The following is a 20,358-nucleotide window of genomic DNA, read 5'->3' on the forward strand; positions in this document are numbered from 1 at the left end:
ATAAAGCTACCTTTCTAAACCCAATACCAGCCGTTTCTCATATTATAAAAGATAAATATTTGCTTCTAACAAACAGAAATAATTAGATAAAACCTGAATTCAATCAAGGCTTCAGTGAAGTTTCTCAACTCACTACAAACAGATTATGTCTGGATTTTGGTGGAAAGTCAACACCTTCATATTTTATTTAGTATATAATTGTAAGGGAGCTGCAACCCCCCCCTCACTAAGATGGAAAAAGACACACACGTGAATTGACTGTGTTAAGTTCAAGAAAACGGACTAATACAGGAACGTTCAGGTAATTATGTTGTGCTTTTATTTTGGGGAACTCCTCTAAGAACTCTCTGTTTGAGGCCTTCTTCCAAGGGAGTGTTTTCAGGGAGCATACCTGAACCTTCAGCCACAGGTCTCCAGCTGGTTTCAATTAACTGGTTGGGCTGAACCAAGTGCCAGGGAAGAGAGGGGGGAGTGGGGTAGAGGGGTTTGTTTAAATTGGCTCACTTTTGATATTTCTTCCATTTATCATGCATATTATTCCTCCAAACTGCACAACTAGATTTGAACACAGCAAGGACAGCATCCTTTGACCCTGAAACCACAACTCTCCCAGCCTGACTTCTTCCAACTTCACTGCATCCCCTCAAACACAATCTTTACATTTGCAGATGACACAGCAGTGGTGGGACTGATCTCAGATGGCCACGAGAGATGAAGTCTGTAAACTGGCAGGATGGTGACTGGAAGATAATCTATCACTGAACATAAAAAAAACCCCCAAAGAACTCATCATAGACTTTAGGAGACACAGCGAGGACCCTTCTCCTCTGAACATCACAGGAGTAGAGGTGGAGAGGGTTTCCAGCTTCAACTTTCTAGGAACACACATCACAGATGACCTCAGATAGATGAGCAACCCCACTGCTCTGGTGAAAAAGGCTCAACAGTACCTTTATTTTTTTTTAGGACACTTAAGAAACCAACCTGTGAAGCTGCACGTACCCTACCACTGCTCTATAGAGTGTACTGACACTATATTATAGTATGGCCACTGTTCAGCAGAGTCATCAACACAGCCCAGAAAATAGTTGGACTGCCCTGTTCCATGTGGCTATAATATCTTTATAGAGTGCAATAGTAGCTTGATATGCCACTTCCTTTTATTACTTCTTTTTTATCTTTCTTTTGATTACTGTTATTTATCTGGATGGCAGGTATATGTGTGTGTGTGTGTGTGTGTGTGTGTGTGTGCATCTGTGGAATGTGGAGCTGCACAGCAAAATTTCGTTGTACAATGTGCAATAACAATAAAGGCAATCTATTCAATTCTATTATATTCTAAATAGTTTAAAGGCTCTGAAAACGTATTTTTAATGCTGTCAATCAATCAAAATATTTAATCACAATTAATCGCAAATTAATCGCACATTTTTTATTTGTTCAAAATGTACCTTAAAGGGAGATTTGTCAAGTATTTAATACTCTTATCAACATGGGAGTGGACAAATATGCTGCTTTATGCAAATGTATGTATATATTTATTATTGGAAATCAATTAACAACACAAAACAATGACAGATATTGTCCAGAAACCCTCACAGGTACTGCATTTAGCATAAAAAATATGCTCCAATCATAACATGGCAAACTGCAGCCCAACAGGCAACAACAGCTGTCAGTGTGTCAGTGTGTTGACTTGACTATGACTTGCCCCAAACTGCATGTGATTATCATAAAGTGGGCATGTCTGTAAAGGGGAGACTCGTGGGTACCCATAGAACCCATTTACATTCACATATCTGGAGGTCAGAGGTCAAGGGACCCCTTTGAAAATGGCCATGACAGTTTTTCCTCGACAAAATTTAGTGTAAGTTTGGAGCGTTATTTAACCTCCTTCAGGACAAACTAGTATAACATGGTTGGTACTAATGGATTCATTAGGTTTTTTAGTTTCATTACATGCCAGTATCTTCACTCTTTCACACTGAGCCCGCAACAACCTCTGAAAGATCGATTGTGTTGATTTGTTAAAGAAATTAGTGGCGTTAAAACAAATTTGCATTAATGTGTTATTATCGCGTTAACTTTGACAGCCCGACTTATTTTCTAAATTAGCTTCTTACTATCAACGATGGGATCCAACTGTTTTTTCTTTGTGCTCTTCTCACTGGTTAGAGCTGGGCGGGGCTCCATTTAGATAAAGGTGATGGATTAAAGAGTTCATGTCGTCTGGAGAATGGTAAAGTGGGTACACTACAAGCTAAGAATCCAGCTAGCTCTTTTTCACTGCAGGAACAGTATCATTCCCAGCAGCCAGACTTCAGTGTAGATTCTGACTCTACCTTCATATGAAATTTTGAATCTGTGTATTCACAAATGTATGTAGTCTCTTGAGAAACAGACAATAAAACATTGTTATTTCCTTGTTAAGAAGGCGTCTTGCTTCCTTGATTGAGGCAGTGATGAAAAGATAAAGATAATTCCCTGGAGACTTACAGGAACCATAAACAGACTTAAGACTTCCTTTATTCCACTATGAAGCCATTCCTCCTGCATAATGACTACTTTTACTTTTATATAAAGTACATTTTGCTGCTCATACTTCTGTACTTTTGCTTAACGGTGCAATGTGTAATGTCTGGTCACATTCTCCAAACAAATACGGGCAGCATTTCACCTACTAATGGGTCCAAACAATCTAAATTCACAGTCATCAGTTATTAAAAAAAGCCAACTACTAACTTACAGCAGGGCAAGTGTAGTGGCATTCCTTCTGAATCCCAAAAATAAGCCACAAACGAGCTGTAGGCACAGTAACTTCAGTCTGACGCGAATGACAGGAGATGTAATCCAGTTTAAAACGTTTACTGAGAAAAGTTAAATATTACATAGTGTCACACGGTAGAAAAACTATGTGCTCCCGTGTCTAACGCAGCTCTCTGCCTCCTAACTCTAATGCACACTCACTCTCTCACTATATTAAAGGGAGTCTAAATCATCAAAATAAAATATACATGCATTTTTCTCTTTACCTTTTTAAACATTATCTAAGTCATTTACAATAACTAGAAATTATTAATTTTAACTTATATTCACACATGTGGGTGAATATAATGTGTGGGTGTCAAAGGCTCTAGATCACATGGATCATCTGATGGGCTTGTGATCGGTCGATCATTGATTATGCTTTCAACCTCACACAACAGAGTTTGAAGACTGTCGTCTGTGAGGGTCTGTTCTTTGACTAGGGCGTTAAGGATCCTCCGTACAGTACGGATTTGCCGCTCCCAAACCCCTCCTTGATGGGAGGCTGCTGGGCTGTTGAAAATCCATTTTATGCCCTTCTTCTGCATAGCCTTTTCAATTTGTGACTGGTTCAGGTTTTCAATGGCCTCTCGCAACTCCTTTTCTGCACCAACAAAATTTGTGCCGTTATCAGAGTGCATGATGGTGATCTGGCCTCTTCTGCTTATGAAACGGCGCAAAGCGTTGATGCAAGAGCTGGTGTCGAGACTGTCTGCTACCTCTATATGCACTGCCCTGATGGTGAGGCAGGTAAACATTACACCATACCTTTTTACAGTGCTCCGGCCCCGTTTGACATCAAAGGGTCCAAAGAAATCAACGCCTACGTTGGTAAAAGGCGGCTTATCTGGTAAGAGTCGATCTTCTGGCAGGTTTGCCATCTTTTGTTCTCCAACTCGGCCTCGGAGTCTCCTACAGACCGTGCATTCTGATATAAGCTTCCTGATGGCTGAGGTTGCTTGAGGAATCCAAATTTTTTGTCTTAGCTGCGACAACATGTAGTTGCGTCCGCAGTGTCCAATTTTTTTATGAACATCAGTCAAAATGAGAATGGCTACTCTGGAGTGTTTTGAGAGAATTGCTGGGTGTTTTGCATCCTCTGGCATGGAAGATCTGTCCAGCCGTCCTCCAACTCTCAAGATGCCATCTTGTAAAATGGGGTCAAGCTTGTACAGCTGACTATTTCTCTTGACAGACACATTACTGTGGAGAGCCTTCACTTCATCATGAAACCACTGAGCTTGACTGTGTCGGATGATCTCCGTTTCTGCAGCCATTAGCTGTTCCAAGTGGTTTCTTTTCCATAGCAGATTTGTACTTTTCAATGTGCTGTTGCACAAGTACCCTCTGTCTCTCTGTATCTTTTTCAGACTGACTGATGGAGAGCTGTAACTCTTTTCTTTTGTTTTTCAGGTCAGTCAATGTTTCCTTGGCTCTCAAAATCCATGCAACTGCTCTTTTTAGTCGGTCCCAACTTGAGTAGTACTGAAGCAATTTGTTCACAGGGTCAGACTTTTCTTCAGCTGTGATGGTATTCACTGTGATATTCTTGACCTCTGGATCATTTTGCAGATTTTGAGTAACATTATCTGGTCTCTGTGGCCATTCACTTTCTGGCTGTAACAGAAACTGTGGTCCATTTATCCATGTTTCTCCTTGAATCAGGCTTTTAACTTTCATGCCTCTGGTGGCTTGATCAGCAGGATTCTGTGATGTTCTGACATACCTCCACTGTGATGGTTTGGTAGCCTCACGTATGAGCGTAATCCTGTTTGCCACAAATGTTTTGAAGCGAGCCGTCTCGCTGTCGATGTACTTGAGAACCGTCGTACTGTCGGTCCAGAAAATGGACTGTTGAAGTGGTACTTGCATTTCTTCTTGCAACATCTTTTCCACTTTGATTGCGACGACTGCTGCGGCTAACTCGAGTCTTGGAATAGTGACTTGTTTTAATGGAGCCACTCTCGACTTCCCCATCACAAAGGAACAATGGGTTCTGCCTTGCTTGTTCACCAACACAAGGTATGATGCTGTGCCATAGGCGTTCTCACTTGCATCAGAAAAAATGATGCAATCGTGCTTCGACTGTGCGCCCAAATCCTATAGGCTTAACACATCTGTCAATGCTGAAGTCTGAGAGGTGGTTGAGATCTTCCAGCCACTTGCACCATTTTTCGGCTTGCCGGCCACTCATTTCTTCATCCCATCCTTGCTTTTCTTTGCACAGGTCCCTCAAAAGAAGCTTGGCAGGAAGTACAAGTGGTGCCAGGAAGCCAAGAGGGTCGTAGATGGCGTTTACAACAGAAAGGATAACTCTTCTAGTCAGTGGCTTGTCCTGCAGCTTGATGCTGTATGCAAATGTATCATTTTCTGTGCACCACTGTACACCAAGGGCTCGTTCAGTGGGTAAGACATCATGTGTGAGATCAAGGTTTTTCAGCTCACTGGCTTGGTGCTCTGTGGGTATGGATGACAATACTTTTCTGCTATTGCTTACCCATTTTGTGAGGTTAAAACCTCCCTCAGCACACAAGTCTCGAAGGTTCTTTGCCAAGGCAACTGCTTTTTCTTCCGTTGGCGAAGATTTTAGACAGTCGTCTACGTAGAAATTTCTCAGAACTGTTTCAACAGCTTCTGGATCTGCAGTGTCTCTTCTATCCTCTGCTGTTCTCCGTAAAGCATAAGAAGCAACACTAGGAGATGAAGTCGCTCCAAAAAGGTGCACTGCCATCCGATACTCTTTCATCGGTGCATCTAGGTTGCCGTCCGACCACCACAGAAATCGCAGTAGGTTGGCATCTGCTTCTGGAACTCTCACCTGGTAGAACATTGATTCAATGTCTGCCATCATCGCCACTGAATCTTCACGAAACCTCAGTAAAGCACCAATGAGCGTATTGGTGAGGTCAGGTCCCTGCATTAGCTGACCATTCAGCGACACATCCTGAAATGAAGCTGTGCAGTCAAAGACCACACGAATTTTCTTTTTCTTCGGGTGGTACACCCCGTGGTGTGGGACGTACCAGACCCTGTTGTCATCGCGGTTAAGCTGTTCTTGAGGAACTTCAACAGCGTAGCCTTTATCAAGTATGCTCTCCATGAAGCCTTTGTAGTCTTCAAGAAACACATCATTCTTTTGCAGTTTTCTCCTGAGACCAGCAGCTCGTTGTTCTGCCACACAACGGTTGTTTGGCAACTTAGCTTCTTCATTCCTCAGTGGAAGCCCTATGCAATAATGTCCATCCACAAACTTTGTTGTCTTTTCCACTGACAACATAAACTGTTTGTCTTCCTGAGACATCTCTTCCTTGTCATCATAATGACGCTCTGGAAAGTCTGTGTTGTACTGTTGGACCAGTAGCTGTTCTATTTCCACCACTGAGATTCGGTTGACACTGTAATGAGCTGTCTTATCCTTGGAAATTATGTTCTCGTTCTTTATAGGTCCACTCACCATCCAGCCCAAGACAGTCTTCACGGCGTAGGGCCCGTCATCTTGACTATTGATTATGTGCCACGGCTCCATTGCCTTTGGGTTGTTGGCTCCTATGAGAAGGCCCACATCAGCGTCAATGTGTGGTAAGATTACTTCGCTCAGATATGGCCACTTTTGTAGTTGTTCTTGACTGGGGATGTTTTCTTTTTGAACAGGGATGTTGCTGTGTGTGAAAACCTTAGGTAACTGAATGTACTCTGTGTCCTCTAGGTCACACACTTCCAGGTCAGAAAGCACGTTACTGGTAATCTGCTTCTGTCCACCAGGTTCATCTTGGCCCATTGTGCTCAATAAGATCTGAGTCGGTTTTCCTTTCACGTTCAGTTTCTTTCGGAGCTCCTCCGTACAGAACGTGGCGGTACTTCCAGGGTCCATGAAAGCATATGTCTCTATAGACCGTCCACTCTTACGGGATCTCACTTTCACTGGCACAATCGATAACATACATTCAGTCTCTCCGGCCCCAGTGTAGCCAACTATTTCCTGCGTAACTGGCTTCTGAGCTCCTGAGACTTCTTCCTTTAGAGTGCAAACATCATGTGTTGGAACAGATGTATTTTTATATGTTTCTCTCTCTATATGAAGAAGGTCTGGATGTCTCTGTGAGCACTATTTGCAAACCATTCTCCTCTTGCAGGTCCTACTGAGATGGCCTTGTGTTAAACATCCAAAGCATAGTCCCTTTAACTTTAGAAATTCAACACGCTCACCGTGTGTCAGCTCTTTAATCTTGAAGCAAGACTCCAACGTGTGATTCTTTTGACAGAAAAGACATGGTGTTTCAAAGGCATTAGCTGCTTTTACTGTGCTAACCTGCTTCACTGTTGCATCTGGTCTTTTCCTCTCCACTGACACGTTGGTTGCGAAGCTGCTTCCTCTCATTCCACTTTTGAAAGGTTTTTCTTTTTCTTTGGTTTTGCCGGCTGTGGATGTGCGGTTATCTTGTAGTTCTCCAAAGATTGGATCCATAGCCACATTTGCTTGACGATCAATAAAGATAACAAGGTCAGCAAATCGTGCTCTGTGTCCTCTTCTTTCCTTAATTTCAAATGCTGAATTGCGCCACCTTTCCCTCATTTTATATGGTAATTTGGATACCACTATCCTCATGTTCGTAAGGTTATCCATTTCCTCCATGAACTCCACATCTTCCATAGTGTTCCGACAGCCAGTCAAAAAGACAGCATAAGTGTTCAATGCTTTTGCATCTTCAGACTTGATTTGCGGCCACTTTAATGCTTTATCAATGTAAGCACTGGCTATCATTAGCTCATCTCCATAATGTTTTTTAAGCAGTCTTTTCGCTTCCATGAATCCTCTTTGTGGTGGCATGTGCTCACAGCTACGCACAAGTTCTTGTGGTTCTCCTGCAGTGTACTGTTGGAGATAGTACAACTTATCCTGATCACTATCAGTTCTCTGTTCAATGGCTTGTTCGAAAGCTCTGATAAATGATCTGTAGGTAAGTGGATCGCCCTTGAACACTGAAATGTCTTTAACTGGCAGCTGAGCCTGTTTCTGTTGAGTAACCATCATCTCTGTAATCATATTTTGCTACTGCATTAGTTGAAGAATGCCTTCACTGCTTCTGTCACGCTGTTGTCTGTCAGTGTTGTCTGTGGGTCTTGACCTCACAACCTGTGGCTGTGTATATTGCAACGATCTGGATGACATCTTACCTCCAGATACAGGTAATTTAGCGAGCGGATGTTGTCTCCGTTCCTCTTCCTTCACTCGAGCTCCACCTGCCATATATGAGCGGACATAGCTGTTCATGCCATCTTCTGATCTCTCATAGTCTTTCAACACCTTTACTTGAGCTCTTTTCTCAGCAATAGCAGCCTTTAAAGTCAGTCTTTCTAGCTTGGCTTTAATACGTGCTTCTTCCAATTCAAGCTCTTGTTTCTCTTGTAAAGCTGCAGCACGTTCAACTAAGTCTGCTAGCTTTGCTTCTTCATTTACACAAACTGATGATCTCACAGACATGACAGATGAGCGTCCAACATTTGAGCTCTTTCTTTGTGCTGGTTTGTTAAAGCCAACTTGTGATGCACTATCTTCAGGACATACATCATCATCTTCATCATTACTACTGTCTGTCTCATCATCATCAGATGCTCTATTTACTTTCTTTGTTTTGCTTTCACTTGAAGCATCCATCCATTTTTCAGTTTCTTCTTTAAACTGTCTGATAACCAACATCTTAGGTACAACCCAGTTGCTCACATCTGCATCTTTTTCTTCTTCAGGCAGAAGATCTTCTATTTGCATATTGAGCTCTTTAAACTTCACAATAAGAGGGTTGAAATCATTATGCATTAACTTTTGCACTTTTTGCAAATTGTCAGCATCACTCATCAAACAGTCAACTTCTTTTCTTTTACCAGTTATCTGAGCTAATACTCCTCTCCTGGTTCCAATCAGCCGATGTAGTTTATCCTCCATTGCTCTCTCAGTTAACTTGCTCATTCTTTTAGATTCCATTTCCACAGCACCAATTACTTCCTTATCTTCAGCCATCATATCAGCAAAGCAATGTGTAAATTGCGTGCAAATGAGTAAAAAGTATTTCCACTTTTCTCATCAGACAGGTGCATCACAACTTCTCAAAAACGCAGAAACTTCTATGGCTTTTCCTTAAGGCAAGCTGTTGAATTTGCACGCGGAGAAATCCACTGCGTAGCTAATTAACAGGTTGTATCAATTAGCATCATCAATCTTCATTAACTTCAGAGCAGCTGTCGGTCTTTCTTTTCCTTTATCTTGTCCGACGTTTTTATTCAGTCAAAAACATACCGCGACGTTGCATTGAGCTCTTCTTCCAAGAGGTGCGGCAGTCTTTCATTCAGAATTCCACGTTGTAGCATCCAGGCTCGTGGTCCGTCCTGCTAGCGTTAGCTAGTTTCTTCTGAGCAGTTTTTCTACTAATGTAGTGGCATTCCTTCTGAATCCCAAAAATAAGCCACAAACGAGCTGTAGGCACAGTAACTTCAGTCTGACGCGAATGACAGGAGATGTAATCCAGTTTAAAACGTTTACTGAGAAAAGTTAAATATTACATAGTGTCACACGGTAGAAAAACTATGTGCTCCCGTGCCTAACGCAGCTCTCTGCCTCCTAACTCTAATGCACACTCACTCTCTCACTATATTAAAGGGAGTCTAAATCATCAAATTTCAATATACATGCATTTTTCTCTTTACCTTTTTAAACATTATCTAAGTCATTTACAATAACTAGAAATTATTAATTTTAACTTATATTCACACATTGTGGCTCTTACAGCAAGAATACAAATACTACACACAGACGTCTTTGACACAACGTCAACACTTAACCTCTTCACATTCTGTTGATAATGGTAGTTCATGTTTTGAATGTTTTAAACTCAAATCATGTCCATATCTTACACACTGCTCCTTTAATTTTGAACAGCATATTACCACTGTTCATATGTCCTTTAAAATACAAGTGCAGAACACACAGCTGACACACATGTGTGTTTCTGCAACTACGGGCATTTTTAAGTCCCAGCAATGCAATTTTGGATTTATGTTAAAATTTGCAGTGCAATACTTGATAAATATATACACAGTGTTATTACCATGTTGACATGGAAAATAATTACTAAATAATGTGATTTAATAATATTTATGAAGCATTTTATGCGTCCAAACACCACTGTTTCTAAATCATTTATATGATTTTTTTTTCATCTAAATGCGCCTGTCCCACACTTTTGAGTCCTTACCGCAACACTGACAAATACCATAGTAAAGGTTTTATTCAAACAAATCTTGTTTCTATGGAAACAGAAGTTAGCAAGTGAGCACATGGATGAGAGGTTGGGCCGTCCACATAAGTGACCCGACTAGATCAAGAGAAACAAGGTGAAGATCACCTTTTCTTCTCAAGTAGAAGGTAATGTCCTTACCACACTTCTTAGTAACTGTGTATTTGGAACTATAACTTAATATAATAATAAAATTATTCTAATAATAATAACTTGTTAATAATACTGTTGAATTCATGTATATTAGATGCTAAGAGTCAAAACTAACATAGCAGACCTTGCTAGCTGTCATTTATCTGCAATATTAGTCCAGCATATATCCAGCAGTAAAAACATTAGACATTAGAATTGCAATATCTGTCATAAAAAAACACATATTTTATATTTTTGTGTATGAAGACTGTCATAGCCCGGCTCCTAGGCCATGACAAATACGGGAAAGGACGCAGTGATTGATTGTAAATTAAAGATATTTATTACAAATAAATTAAGGATATACAGAAATAACTACAAATGTGGAGTGTGTCAGTCAGTAACATCAGTAATGTAGATGTGGATGTGTGAGCATGATGAAGTGTGATGTGTTGTGAGTGGAAACTAAAGAAAAGCCAAACAAAGGCAGCCCGGCAGGTTCTGACAGGGATGAGTCCAGGTGAAGGAAAAAAAGGCAGAGCAGCACTTGATTGGGGCTTTTATACTCAGGACGCGCCAGCATCAGGTGCTCTGCATCAGGCATCCTCTCCCGTGATACCTTCAAGGACACAGGGAAAGAATGAATGGCCAAATCCACACTGGCATCTCAGTAGTGAGGCAGGGGCCGTCACCCCCCCCCCTCCTTAAAGTCGGTGTCCCAAGGGAACACCGGCATACTTTAAACCCATCCTACCAGAACAAATACCACTACTCAAAAGGACTAACTAACAAACAAAAGGCAAACAAAAACAAATAACAGAAATAATATACGACCTTAGCACTGAATATTCTTCCCGCAGCTTTCTACCCCATCATCAGCAACCCCGGTACCTGAGAAGCAATTTAAGAAGGTGGCACAGAAAGAACAGGTGTATGAAACAGTACAACAGGACAATATATCATTCTAGCCAGTCACACTAGTGACTAATCAATACAGAGGGGCGCGTGATAGCGCATCAGCAATAATGTTGTCTGTTCCTTTAATATGTCTAATATCAAGGTTGTAGGCCTGAAGAAATAAGATGTAGATGACGATGGTACAGCAATATTATTTTGAAGCATATACTCAACCTCAGCATCCAAATAACCACGTTTAGATGGTGCCATGCGGTAAAAGTGTTGCTTAATCGGCTTTGCATCTCCAACATCGATATCATGTTCCGCCCAATCAGTTTGTGAAGGAATGTCGCCAAACAAACACGGATACTTGCGTACCAACTCTGACAACTGCTCACGCTTCGACTCCGACAAATGAGCCAGCAACTTGTCCAAATTACAAAGTGATTCTGAGTTTTTCAACCTTCCATACAGCAGACTATCGTCAGGTTCTGGCACTCCATCTCCCTCATGCACCGAACCCTCCAAAGTCACAGTAAAAGCTGGATGAACACCATCTTTCACCTCCTGATCTAGGTCTGTGTCAATTTCACACCTATAGTATGGTTTCAGGAGATTCACATGGCAAAGACGTTTGGTTTTCTTCCGCTCTGGTGTTGCTATGATATAATTCAAGTCAGACCTTTTCTCTGTGACGGTGTATGGACCTGTGTACTTAGCCTGAAATGGTGAACCAATAATAGGCATAAGTGACAAAACCTGGTCTCCTGGATTGAACTCATGTCGCTCTGTACGACGGTCATACAGCTTCTTCATCTTACCTTGAGACACGCACAACTTTTCCTGTGCCATACTACCGGCAACAAACAAACGATGTCTAAATCCATTGACATAGTCAACTAGGCTCCTTGGCGGCTCAGTGTCAACACAGCCATCTTTCAACACTGACAAGGGCCCACGCACAGAATGTCTAAAGACCAACTCATTAGGGCTGAAGCCTGTACTTTCCTGTACAGCCTCCCTTGCAGCCAACATCAGCCATGGAAGCCCCTCCTCCCAGTCTCTATCTAGCTCCGTACAATATGCACGTAGAAGAGACTTAAGAGTCTGGTGGAACCTTTCCAAGGCCCCCTGGCTTTGCGCATGATAGGCTGATGATTGGTTCTGTTTAATGCGCAACATCTTCAACACTTGCCCAAATAAATGAGACGAAAAATTTGACCCTTGGTCACTCTGGATCACCTTAGGGATACCAAATATAGATATGAACTGTGATAAGGCCTTAACCACAGCCTTGGTCGTAATCGACCTCAAAAGATAGGCAGCTGGATACCTGGTGGTCTGACACATTACCGTGAGCAGATATTTACAACCGGACTTGGAACACGGCAACGGACCCACACAGTCCACAATGAGATGTGTAAAGGGTTCACTCAAAGCTGGGATAGGCTGCAGTGGTGCAGGCTTGATCTTCTGATTAGGTTTTCCAGTTAACTGGCACACATGGCAGGTTTTAATGTATGCGGCCACATCCCTTTTGACCCGTGGCCAAAAGTAATGTTTCAGGATGTTCAAGTATGTTTTCCGGACACCAAAATGTCCACACTCGTCATGTGCCACTTTCAAAACAAGGGAACGAAACTTAGTTGGCACCACCATCTGGAAAACATAATTTTTCACACCATCTTCATCAACAGGAACCCATTTTCTGAACAACAACTCATTACATAAGAAGTATCCATTTGCAGCACTATTTATCTCAGAGCCAGGCAAAACACGTTCAAATATGTCTTTCAAAGAAGAATCGCTACGTTGCTCCTTTAACACCTCACAGTGTGACAGCGACACCGGAAGCTCAGACAGAGATGGGACCTCCAAAAGTACATCATCACTGTTGATGTCAGATGACATGTCAGGGTCTACTTTGCTCATAGCACGTGTAATCACACAGGATGAAAAGACTTCTGGTAACACCCTTGAGCTCTCGCCAGACACAGACTCAGTTGGACAAGATGTAACCACAGGTGCGGGATGAGAATCGGTCCAAACTCGGCTACCAGCCAAGCCGTTGCCCAAAATAAAATGGACACCATCAATAGGCAACGCTGGACGCACACCAACAGCTACCTCGCCATTAACCAGCTCACAGCTGAGAACCATCCTGTGCAAAGGAACAGGGAGAATTTTCAATCCCATCCCACGACTGAGAACACTGTCACCAGTATCAGACTCCTCAGACAGAGGCAAAACAGAGTCAACAATGTATGAATCATAGGCACCTGTATCCCTCAAAATCTTTATTGGGACTTTCACATCACTGTCTACCAGTGACATGAATCCATCTTGTATGAAGGGAACATAGGCTGCCAAAACATCCACTTCACAAGAGTGAGAAGTTAGCAACTCAGCAGCACAGCAGTTTTTAACAGGAGCAGCAAATGCAGTAGGTTTAACATAAGCTCTCATTCCCTTAGTTTTAACTTTTAGCAAAGGACAATCTGCCTTCCAATGTCCTTTCTCACGACAATAGTTACAATCATCACTGCTGTTCAAGTTACCACCTGCTTTAAAGTCAGGTTTCGAAAAACCCACTCTCCTTGAACGCATCTCATATGAAACAGCATCAGAACTGATTCCTCTCCAACCAAAACCATCACGTGCCACAGAGCATTCTTTGAAACTGCTCTTATGGAGCAACACATACTCATCAGCTGACACAGCAGCCTCAGCCGCAGTAGTGTTTCTCCGTTCTGTGATGTATGTCGCAATACGATCCGGAAGACAATTTTTAAACTGCTCCAAAATCATTAATTCACACAGATCCTCAAAAGTGGTGACGTCAAGGGCGCTTAACCACCGCTTAAAGTGTGTTGACAGGTCTCTTGCCAACTCCACGTATGTTTGGCCACTTTTTCTCTCCCATGATCTAAAACGCTGGCGATAAGCCTCTGGCACAAGCTCATACACCTTAAGAACAGCAGATTTTATTTTATCATAGCTAGAGCTATCCTTAAGGCTCAATGATGAATAAGCCTCCTGCGCTTTCCCTGAGAGGACACACTGAAGCATAAGTGCACAGTCAGCCTCAGGCCAATTTCTAGCCTTAGCTACACGCTCGAACAGCAAGAAAAAGGTGTCTGGATCTTTCTCATTAAACCTCGGTAACAAGCGCAAGTTATTCACATCAAAACGATTCACAGAAGACCTGGGCACTTGTCCGCCCTCATTCTCACCAGACAACACGCCATCTTTGATCATAGACAAACGATATCCCTCCATATTGAATCTTTCTGTCTCTGATTGCTGACGGATTCGCTCTACTTCAATTTGCTTTTTAATTTCCAATTCATGTTTCATTTTGTCATGTTCAAGCTGCAACATCAAAATCTCCTTCTGTTGCTCAAAAGTTAGTCCTTGAGTCTGAAAGGACATAGCAGAAGGAATTGGAGAAGACTTCTCTTCATCTCCGGACATAATTCCTATTTCGATTAATTTTGATTTTATAGACTCTTTAATATTTTCTTTCATACGCTTGTCTCCTACAACAACCACTGAATAATGCTCGGCAATCAAGAGCAACTGCTCTTTTGTGCAGGTATCCAGGGACTCCAGAGACGGAGCAGCAATGAACGCCTCAATCTCAGACATTTACAAATTCAAAAAGCCAACTGACAACTGAGCAAATCCACCGTTACGCACACAACCGCACCAGGCAGACACCACAATGTCTACTCTTGCGCTCAAAGAGGAATACTCCTCAACACGGTTTAGAGTTTCCCCGCCATCTAAAGAAAAACCCAGCTAACTAAGCTCATCCCTAGTCTTCATGCAGCTACTTGCGGTGGGTATTTATGCACTGAAGACCGCTGGCCCAGCAGAGCGACTAGCAAGCTAGCAACCCCCTGAAACCACGGATATGCTCCCGTGAAGCATGAAAGCTTCAACCACTTTTGCCACAGCACTACAAATAAATCAGCTCAACGAACCCAAAGGGAACGTCGCTACAGCCTACAAGGGAAAACTCTGCACCACTTTGCAACAATTACGCACAGAGCAACTCGCAAGTGTCATCTGGGCCAGCTGATCTAAGCGCAAACAAAGACGGCGAAACAAACTCCTCTCTCCACAAAATCCAGGTAAGAAACAACTACAAATCCAAAGTCCTACAAAAGTCATTAAATTTACCCTGTAAAGCATCCCAAATACGTTGTCCTTTCCCTCAAACCAACATTCGCGCACACAAGGTACTAGGTAACAAAGGAACAAGCCGCGCGCCGCGGGCGCTCCAAACAAACTTTACGCACGCCAAATTCTCTGAAACACACGAACAGGCCAAGATCAAACTTCTGCTGCAGACAGTTTTTACCGTTTTAACTGACCCAAATGGTCCAAACAAGTCACAAAGAGCGCAACTAATTACCAAAGTGCCCAAAAGCACAAAAACACTCATTACCAGATCTTATCAAAAAGTCGCGGCACAAACGGGAAAAAAGCTGGACGAGCCCCCAATTTGTCATAGCCCGGCTCCTAGGCCATGACAAATACAGGAAAGGACGCAGTGATTGATTGTAAATTAAAGATATTTATTACAAATAAATTAAGGATATACAGAAATAACTACAAATGTGGAGTGTGTCAGTCAGTAACATCAGTAATGTAGATGTGGATGTGTGAGCATGATGAAGTGTGATGTGTTGTGAGTGGAAACTAAAGAAAAGCCAAACAAAGGCAGCCCGGCAGGTTCTGACAGGGATGAGTCCAGGTGAAGGAAAAAAAGGCAGAGCAGCACTTGATTGGGGCTTTTATACTCAGGACGCGCCAGCATCAGGTGCTCTGCATCAGGCATCCTCTCCCGTGATACCTTCAAGGACACAGGGAAAGAATGAATGGCCAAATCCACACTGGCATCTCAGTAGTGAGGCAGGGGCCGTCACAAAGACTGACATGGTTATACATTTTACAGGGTGTAAAGGAAATAATGAAATCCATTATTTTTAGAAAATGTTTTTGTATCAATATTTACAATGACGCACAAAGCTTGATGACAATTAATTTAAATGTCTTAAAAATATTATAGAAATTAAAAAAAGCTAAATGTTTAAAATGAACGTTATTGCAATGTTGCAGTAAAGACATTTAGCAAGAACAAGTGATGAAAGCCATAAAAAATAAACAAGTTGGAGATTAAAATCTTTTAAAATCCAAAACCTGTTTTTATGTATTACACATACTCTGATGGTTAAAAGTTTAAAAGTGACCGTAGATACAGAAACACCCACGTACTGTAACTGAATATCCAGTCGGGTCTCAATTCTTTTAAACCATTAATCTGATCTGAAATCACAACAACAGAGAGTTGTTTGTGCTGTAACTGTTCACATGTTGAAAGATCAGAGTTGAAGCTCATATCTTTATGTGCAATCATCTTCCTGCACTCAGGGCCGAGTCAGAGACGAATATCGGCACGTTCTGGCTGCCGCACACCCACATGAACGTGACTCGGTGTGGTTCTAGTGTGTGTATATAAAGAGCAGGGAGACCTCCTCATCATCACTGCATCCATCACTCAGCTGACACCTGAATAACATCCCCTTACATTTACCTGACAAGTAAGTAAGACACCTGTTGTATTTCTTTTCATTCAGTGGAGGTCATGGCTCTGCTTTTTTCTTCTCCACACAGAACAATCAGTTGATCATCATCATGAAGGCGGTCTTGGTCCTCTCTATTCTCCACTGTGCTGCATTTGCAGGTCAGATTCAACACACACACACACTATCATCCATGTGCTCATGAGTCAGTCAGCATAATGTGGCCTGCTGTTGTAAAGCTTTGTGTAGTAGTGTGCATCTAGTGTACTCTGGAACAGAAGAGGAACTAGTGCTCTAATGTTACTGACAGTATTGGGGTTTTTCTCTGCAGCTCCGACCGAAGACAAAGAGAAGCAGGCTCCAGGTCAGTATTGAAGGTCTTTGCTTTAATACACACGCAGACAGTCAGACCTACATCTATCTAACATCAACGTTAATGGGCATCATCCACAGAAGCAGCAGCAGAGGCCCTGAAGGAACAGCTGGTTGCTGCAGGTTAGTGTCCTCCTTAAATCTCACGCAGCTTTTTTTTCTGTTTGGTTTCATGTTTTATTTAGCCTGCACTGTGACAGCAGAAAATTAACCAAACAAATGATCAAAATAACTCAACTAGTCAACTATACTGTAACTACGGAAGCCCTGAAAGGCAAGTGCAAATTGTTTTTTTTCTGGTGATCCATTTTCTCAGTCTGATCTGAATTATTTTCTCTCCCTTTGTAATGTGTTTCCATGTGTAATGTTGGTGTGTCTTAAGCATAGAAATAGAATGAGAGTTGAACACACATTACCATTCAAATCAACATAGCAGGATGGTCAGAGCGGCAGACATTTTTATGTGTACCGTTGCCATTCACCATATTCACACCAAAGAGTACATGACAACAGCCACTAGATGGCGATGAGGTAGCGCTGCCACCATTTTGGACTGAAAACGCCAATGGATCTGTGGCCGTGGATGTATAAAGAGACGTCTGTAATTCAGAAGATCATTTTGTACTTTATACTAATAATAATAATAATACTGTCCACATGACTCAGTCACATTAATATCTCCCGCCCAGTGTCTCAAACTAGTTAAATCAGGTAGCTCCATCACTCCTCTGTCTCCTCACAGAGAGATAACCATCCTAACCTTTTCTCATAATTACAACATCCGTATCTCATCATGAACACAGTTTTCTGGTAATTATTAGATCTATTTTGGTAATAATAAGATAGTAAGTCATAACCAAAGCCTTGATGTCTTCTTCTCTGGTCAATGCAAAGCGCTCACATACAAAGAAACCAAACCAAACATTTACACAACGTAAAATCAGCTCATTCACAGAGTTTCATAGTTTCTGAAAGCGGTTTTATTTATTTGAATATAGTAGATGATCGTGATACATTTATTACAGTGATCTTAATCATTTCATCTCTCCCAAACATGAGTCCTGATCCAACAGCAACAATGGTGACATGAAAATTGAATATTTGGAGCATATTTGAACACAGATCTGCACAGGTTAGTGTAACGTTCTCCTTCTGATGACGCTCTGGTTTGGTTTTGGTTGTTAAATGGTTGTAAGAAGACGGGTCACATGATGTCGTCCAATAATGATCTGCCTGGACCCGACTTCAAAAAGTACTTTGTTAAAAATACAATTATGTGTTTTGTTTTTTTATTCTGTAATAAAAATGTTCTCATAGTCTTTAAATGGTTTTGAGCAGACCTCCTAAAGTGAGGTCCTCTCCACGTAGAATAAACCACATTTTTATTATTTATTGTTTTATTTATTTATTTGTTTTTTTATTCTGTCATAAAAATGTTCTCAAATTGTCTTTAAATGGTTAAAATTAAGCAAAATTCTCGTGAAATAAGCAAAATTCTTGTTCACAAATTTAATTATATTCCTTTACGACAAAATTAAGCAAAATTCTTGTTCACAAATTTAATTATATTCCTTTACGACAAAATTAAGCAAAATTCTTGATCACAAATTTAAGTATATTCCTTAATGTACAAAATTAACAAAATTCCTACAAAATAAGCATAATCCTGGATCACAAATTTAAGTATATTAGTTAATGTACAATATTAAGCAAAATTCTTATGAAATAAGCAACATTTTTTTATCACAAATTTAAGGATATTCCTTAATTTTACAAAATTAAGCGAAATTCTTATTGACAAGCAAAGTCCTTGATCACAAATTTAAGTATACACCTTCAGTTAAAAATTAAGCAAAATTCTCATGAAATAAGCAAAAATTCTTGTTCACAAATTTAAAAGATTCCTTAATGTACAAAATTAACAAAATTCCTACAAAATAAGCAAAATCCTGGATCACAAATTTAAGTATATTCCTTAAAGTACAAAATTAAGCAAAATTCTCATGAAATAAGCAACATTTTTTATCACAAATTTAAGTATATTCCTTAAGTAGTCCGTTGGATCGAGTCATGTGACTGAGCGGAGTTGTTTCATGGGCCCAATGGATGCGGAAGATCGACGGAAGATCCAGGTACTTTTCTAGATGGAGGTTGAGCAATTTTGGCATCATGCGCCACTGAGCAACTTTCATAGGACTGAACGGAGCCCCGCCTCCAACACTGTATCAAGTTCGAGTAAAAATATAGTATATACTGTTTTATAATATTTACAGCTTGTTTAAAGGGAACATGCGTATAAAATGAACTGCTGGATGGTTGTCTGTTATAAATCCATCTGGATGTGAGATGAGCTCCTTGGAGGTACTACTCTGCTCCCTGAGCTCCTTCCTCTTCAGTCGGCCCTCCTTCAGCTGCAGGAACACCCAGGTTATAATACTCCGGCTCAGCCTTCTCCCGTCTACCCAGCCTCTGCCCCCTGGTGGTCTGGAGACACATGACAGCACACAGATGTGACTTCCTGCATCACTCCTCTCTTCACTTCAATAAACACAGACTGAGTGCTTCATGTCAGTCAGTGGTCTAAACAACAGATGTGTGTCAGTACCTTATAGTAGAAGTAAAAGCCAATGTTCGCCAACAGCAGAATCAGCGGCAGGACGATCGCTCTGATGATAAGAGGCCTTAGATCTGATCAAACACATAGAGAGTCATAACATCACATCACATGACTTCATGAATCCAACAGCTCCCATTAAACACAAACTGTAGTGACCTGAAATCTAAAATCACTTCAACATGGAGACTTATCTCCTAAACTTATTACATTTCATATTTACCTCATATTAAATGTTTGCACCTGATGTAATATCTTCATTGTGTCTACTCTGTAAAGACGTCATCTATTTCCTGATCATTAAGTAAATTATGGTCCCATTTAGAGTCAAATAGACCATAAAGCAGGGGATCCTTTAAGGCTGACTACCTTTTGATTGACAGGTCGATACCACGGCGTTGTCCGGTCTGGGAGTTGTCTTACAACTTTAACCCTTTCGTAGTGTGTTTCCAGTTTATCAAAGTAAATTGTAACATTTTGGTCAACTAAAAATGTCTCATTTAGAGTTTGGTTGTACTTAGCTCCACCCTCTCGTGTCACTTCTGGTTGCAAAAAAACAAGATGGCGACGTCCAAAAACCAAGATGGCTATGACCAAAAACCAAGACGGCTACGACCAAAATTCAAAGTGGGGATGGCCAACATTCAAGACGGCGACG

General features: G+C 41.3%; 1 protein-coding gene across 1 annotated transcript in view; it reads right to left on the minus strand.

The window, feature by feature from the left end:
- Nucleotides 1-19,450: 19,450 nt before the first annotated feature.
- The window catches only part of LOC119474418, an 813,351-nt gene continuing 812,443 nt past the window's right edge, over nt 19,451-20,358 (minus strand). Inside the window, exons 13-14 of the mRNA XM_037746445.1 lie at nt 19,692-19,774; nt 19,451-19,570 (exon numbers count right to left, since the gene is read on the minus strand). Of these exons, the coding sequence (XP_037602373.1) occupies nt 19,451-19,570; nt 19,692-19,774 (203 nt within the window). The remainder of the gene's footprint in view (nt 19,571-19,691; nt 19,775-20,358) is intronic.

The sequence above is a fragment of the Sebastes umbrosus genome, chromosome 16 (genome assembly GCF_015220745.1).
Source record: "Sebastes umbrosus isolate fSebUmb1 chromosome 16, fSebUmb1.pri, whole genome shotgun sequence".
Taxonomy (NCBI): domain Eukaryota; kingdom Metazoa; phylum Chordata; class Actinopteri; order Perciformes; family Sebastidae; genus Sebastes; species Sebastes umbrosus.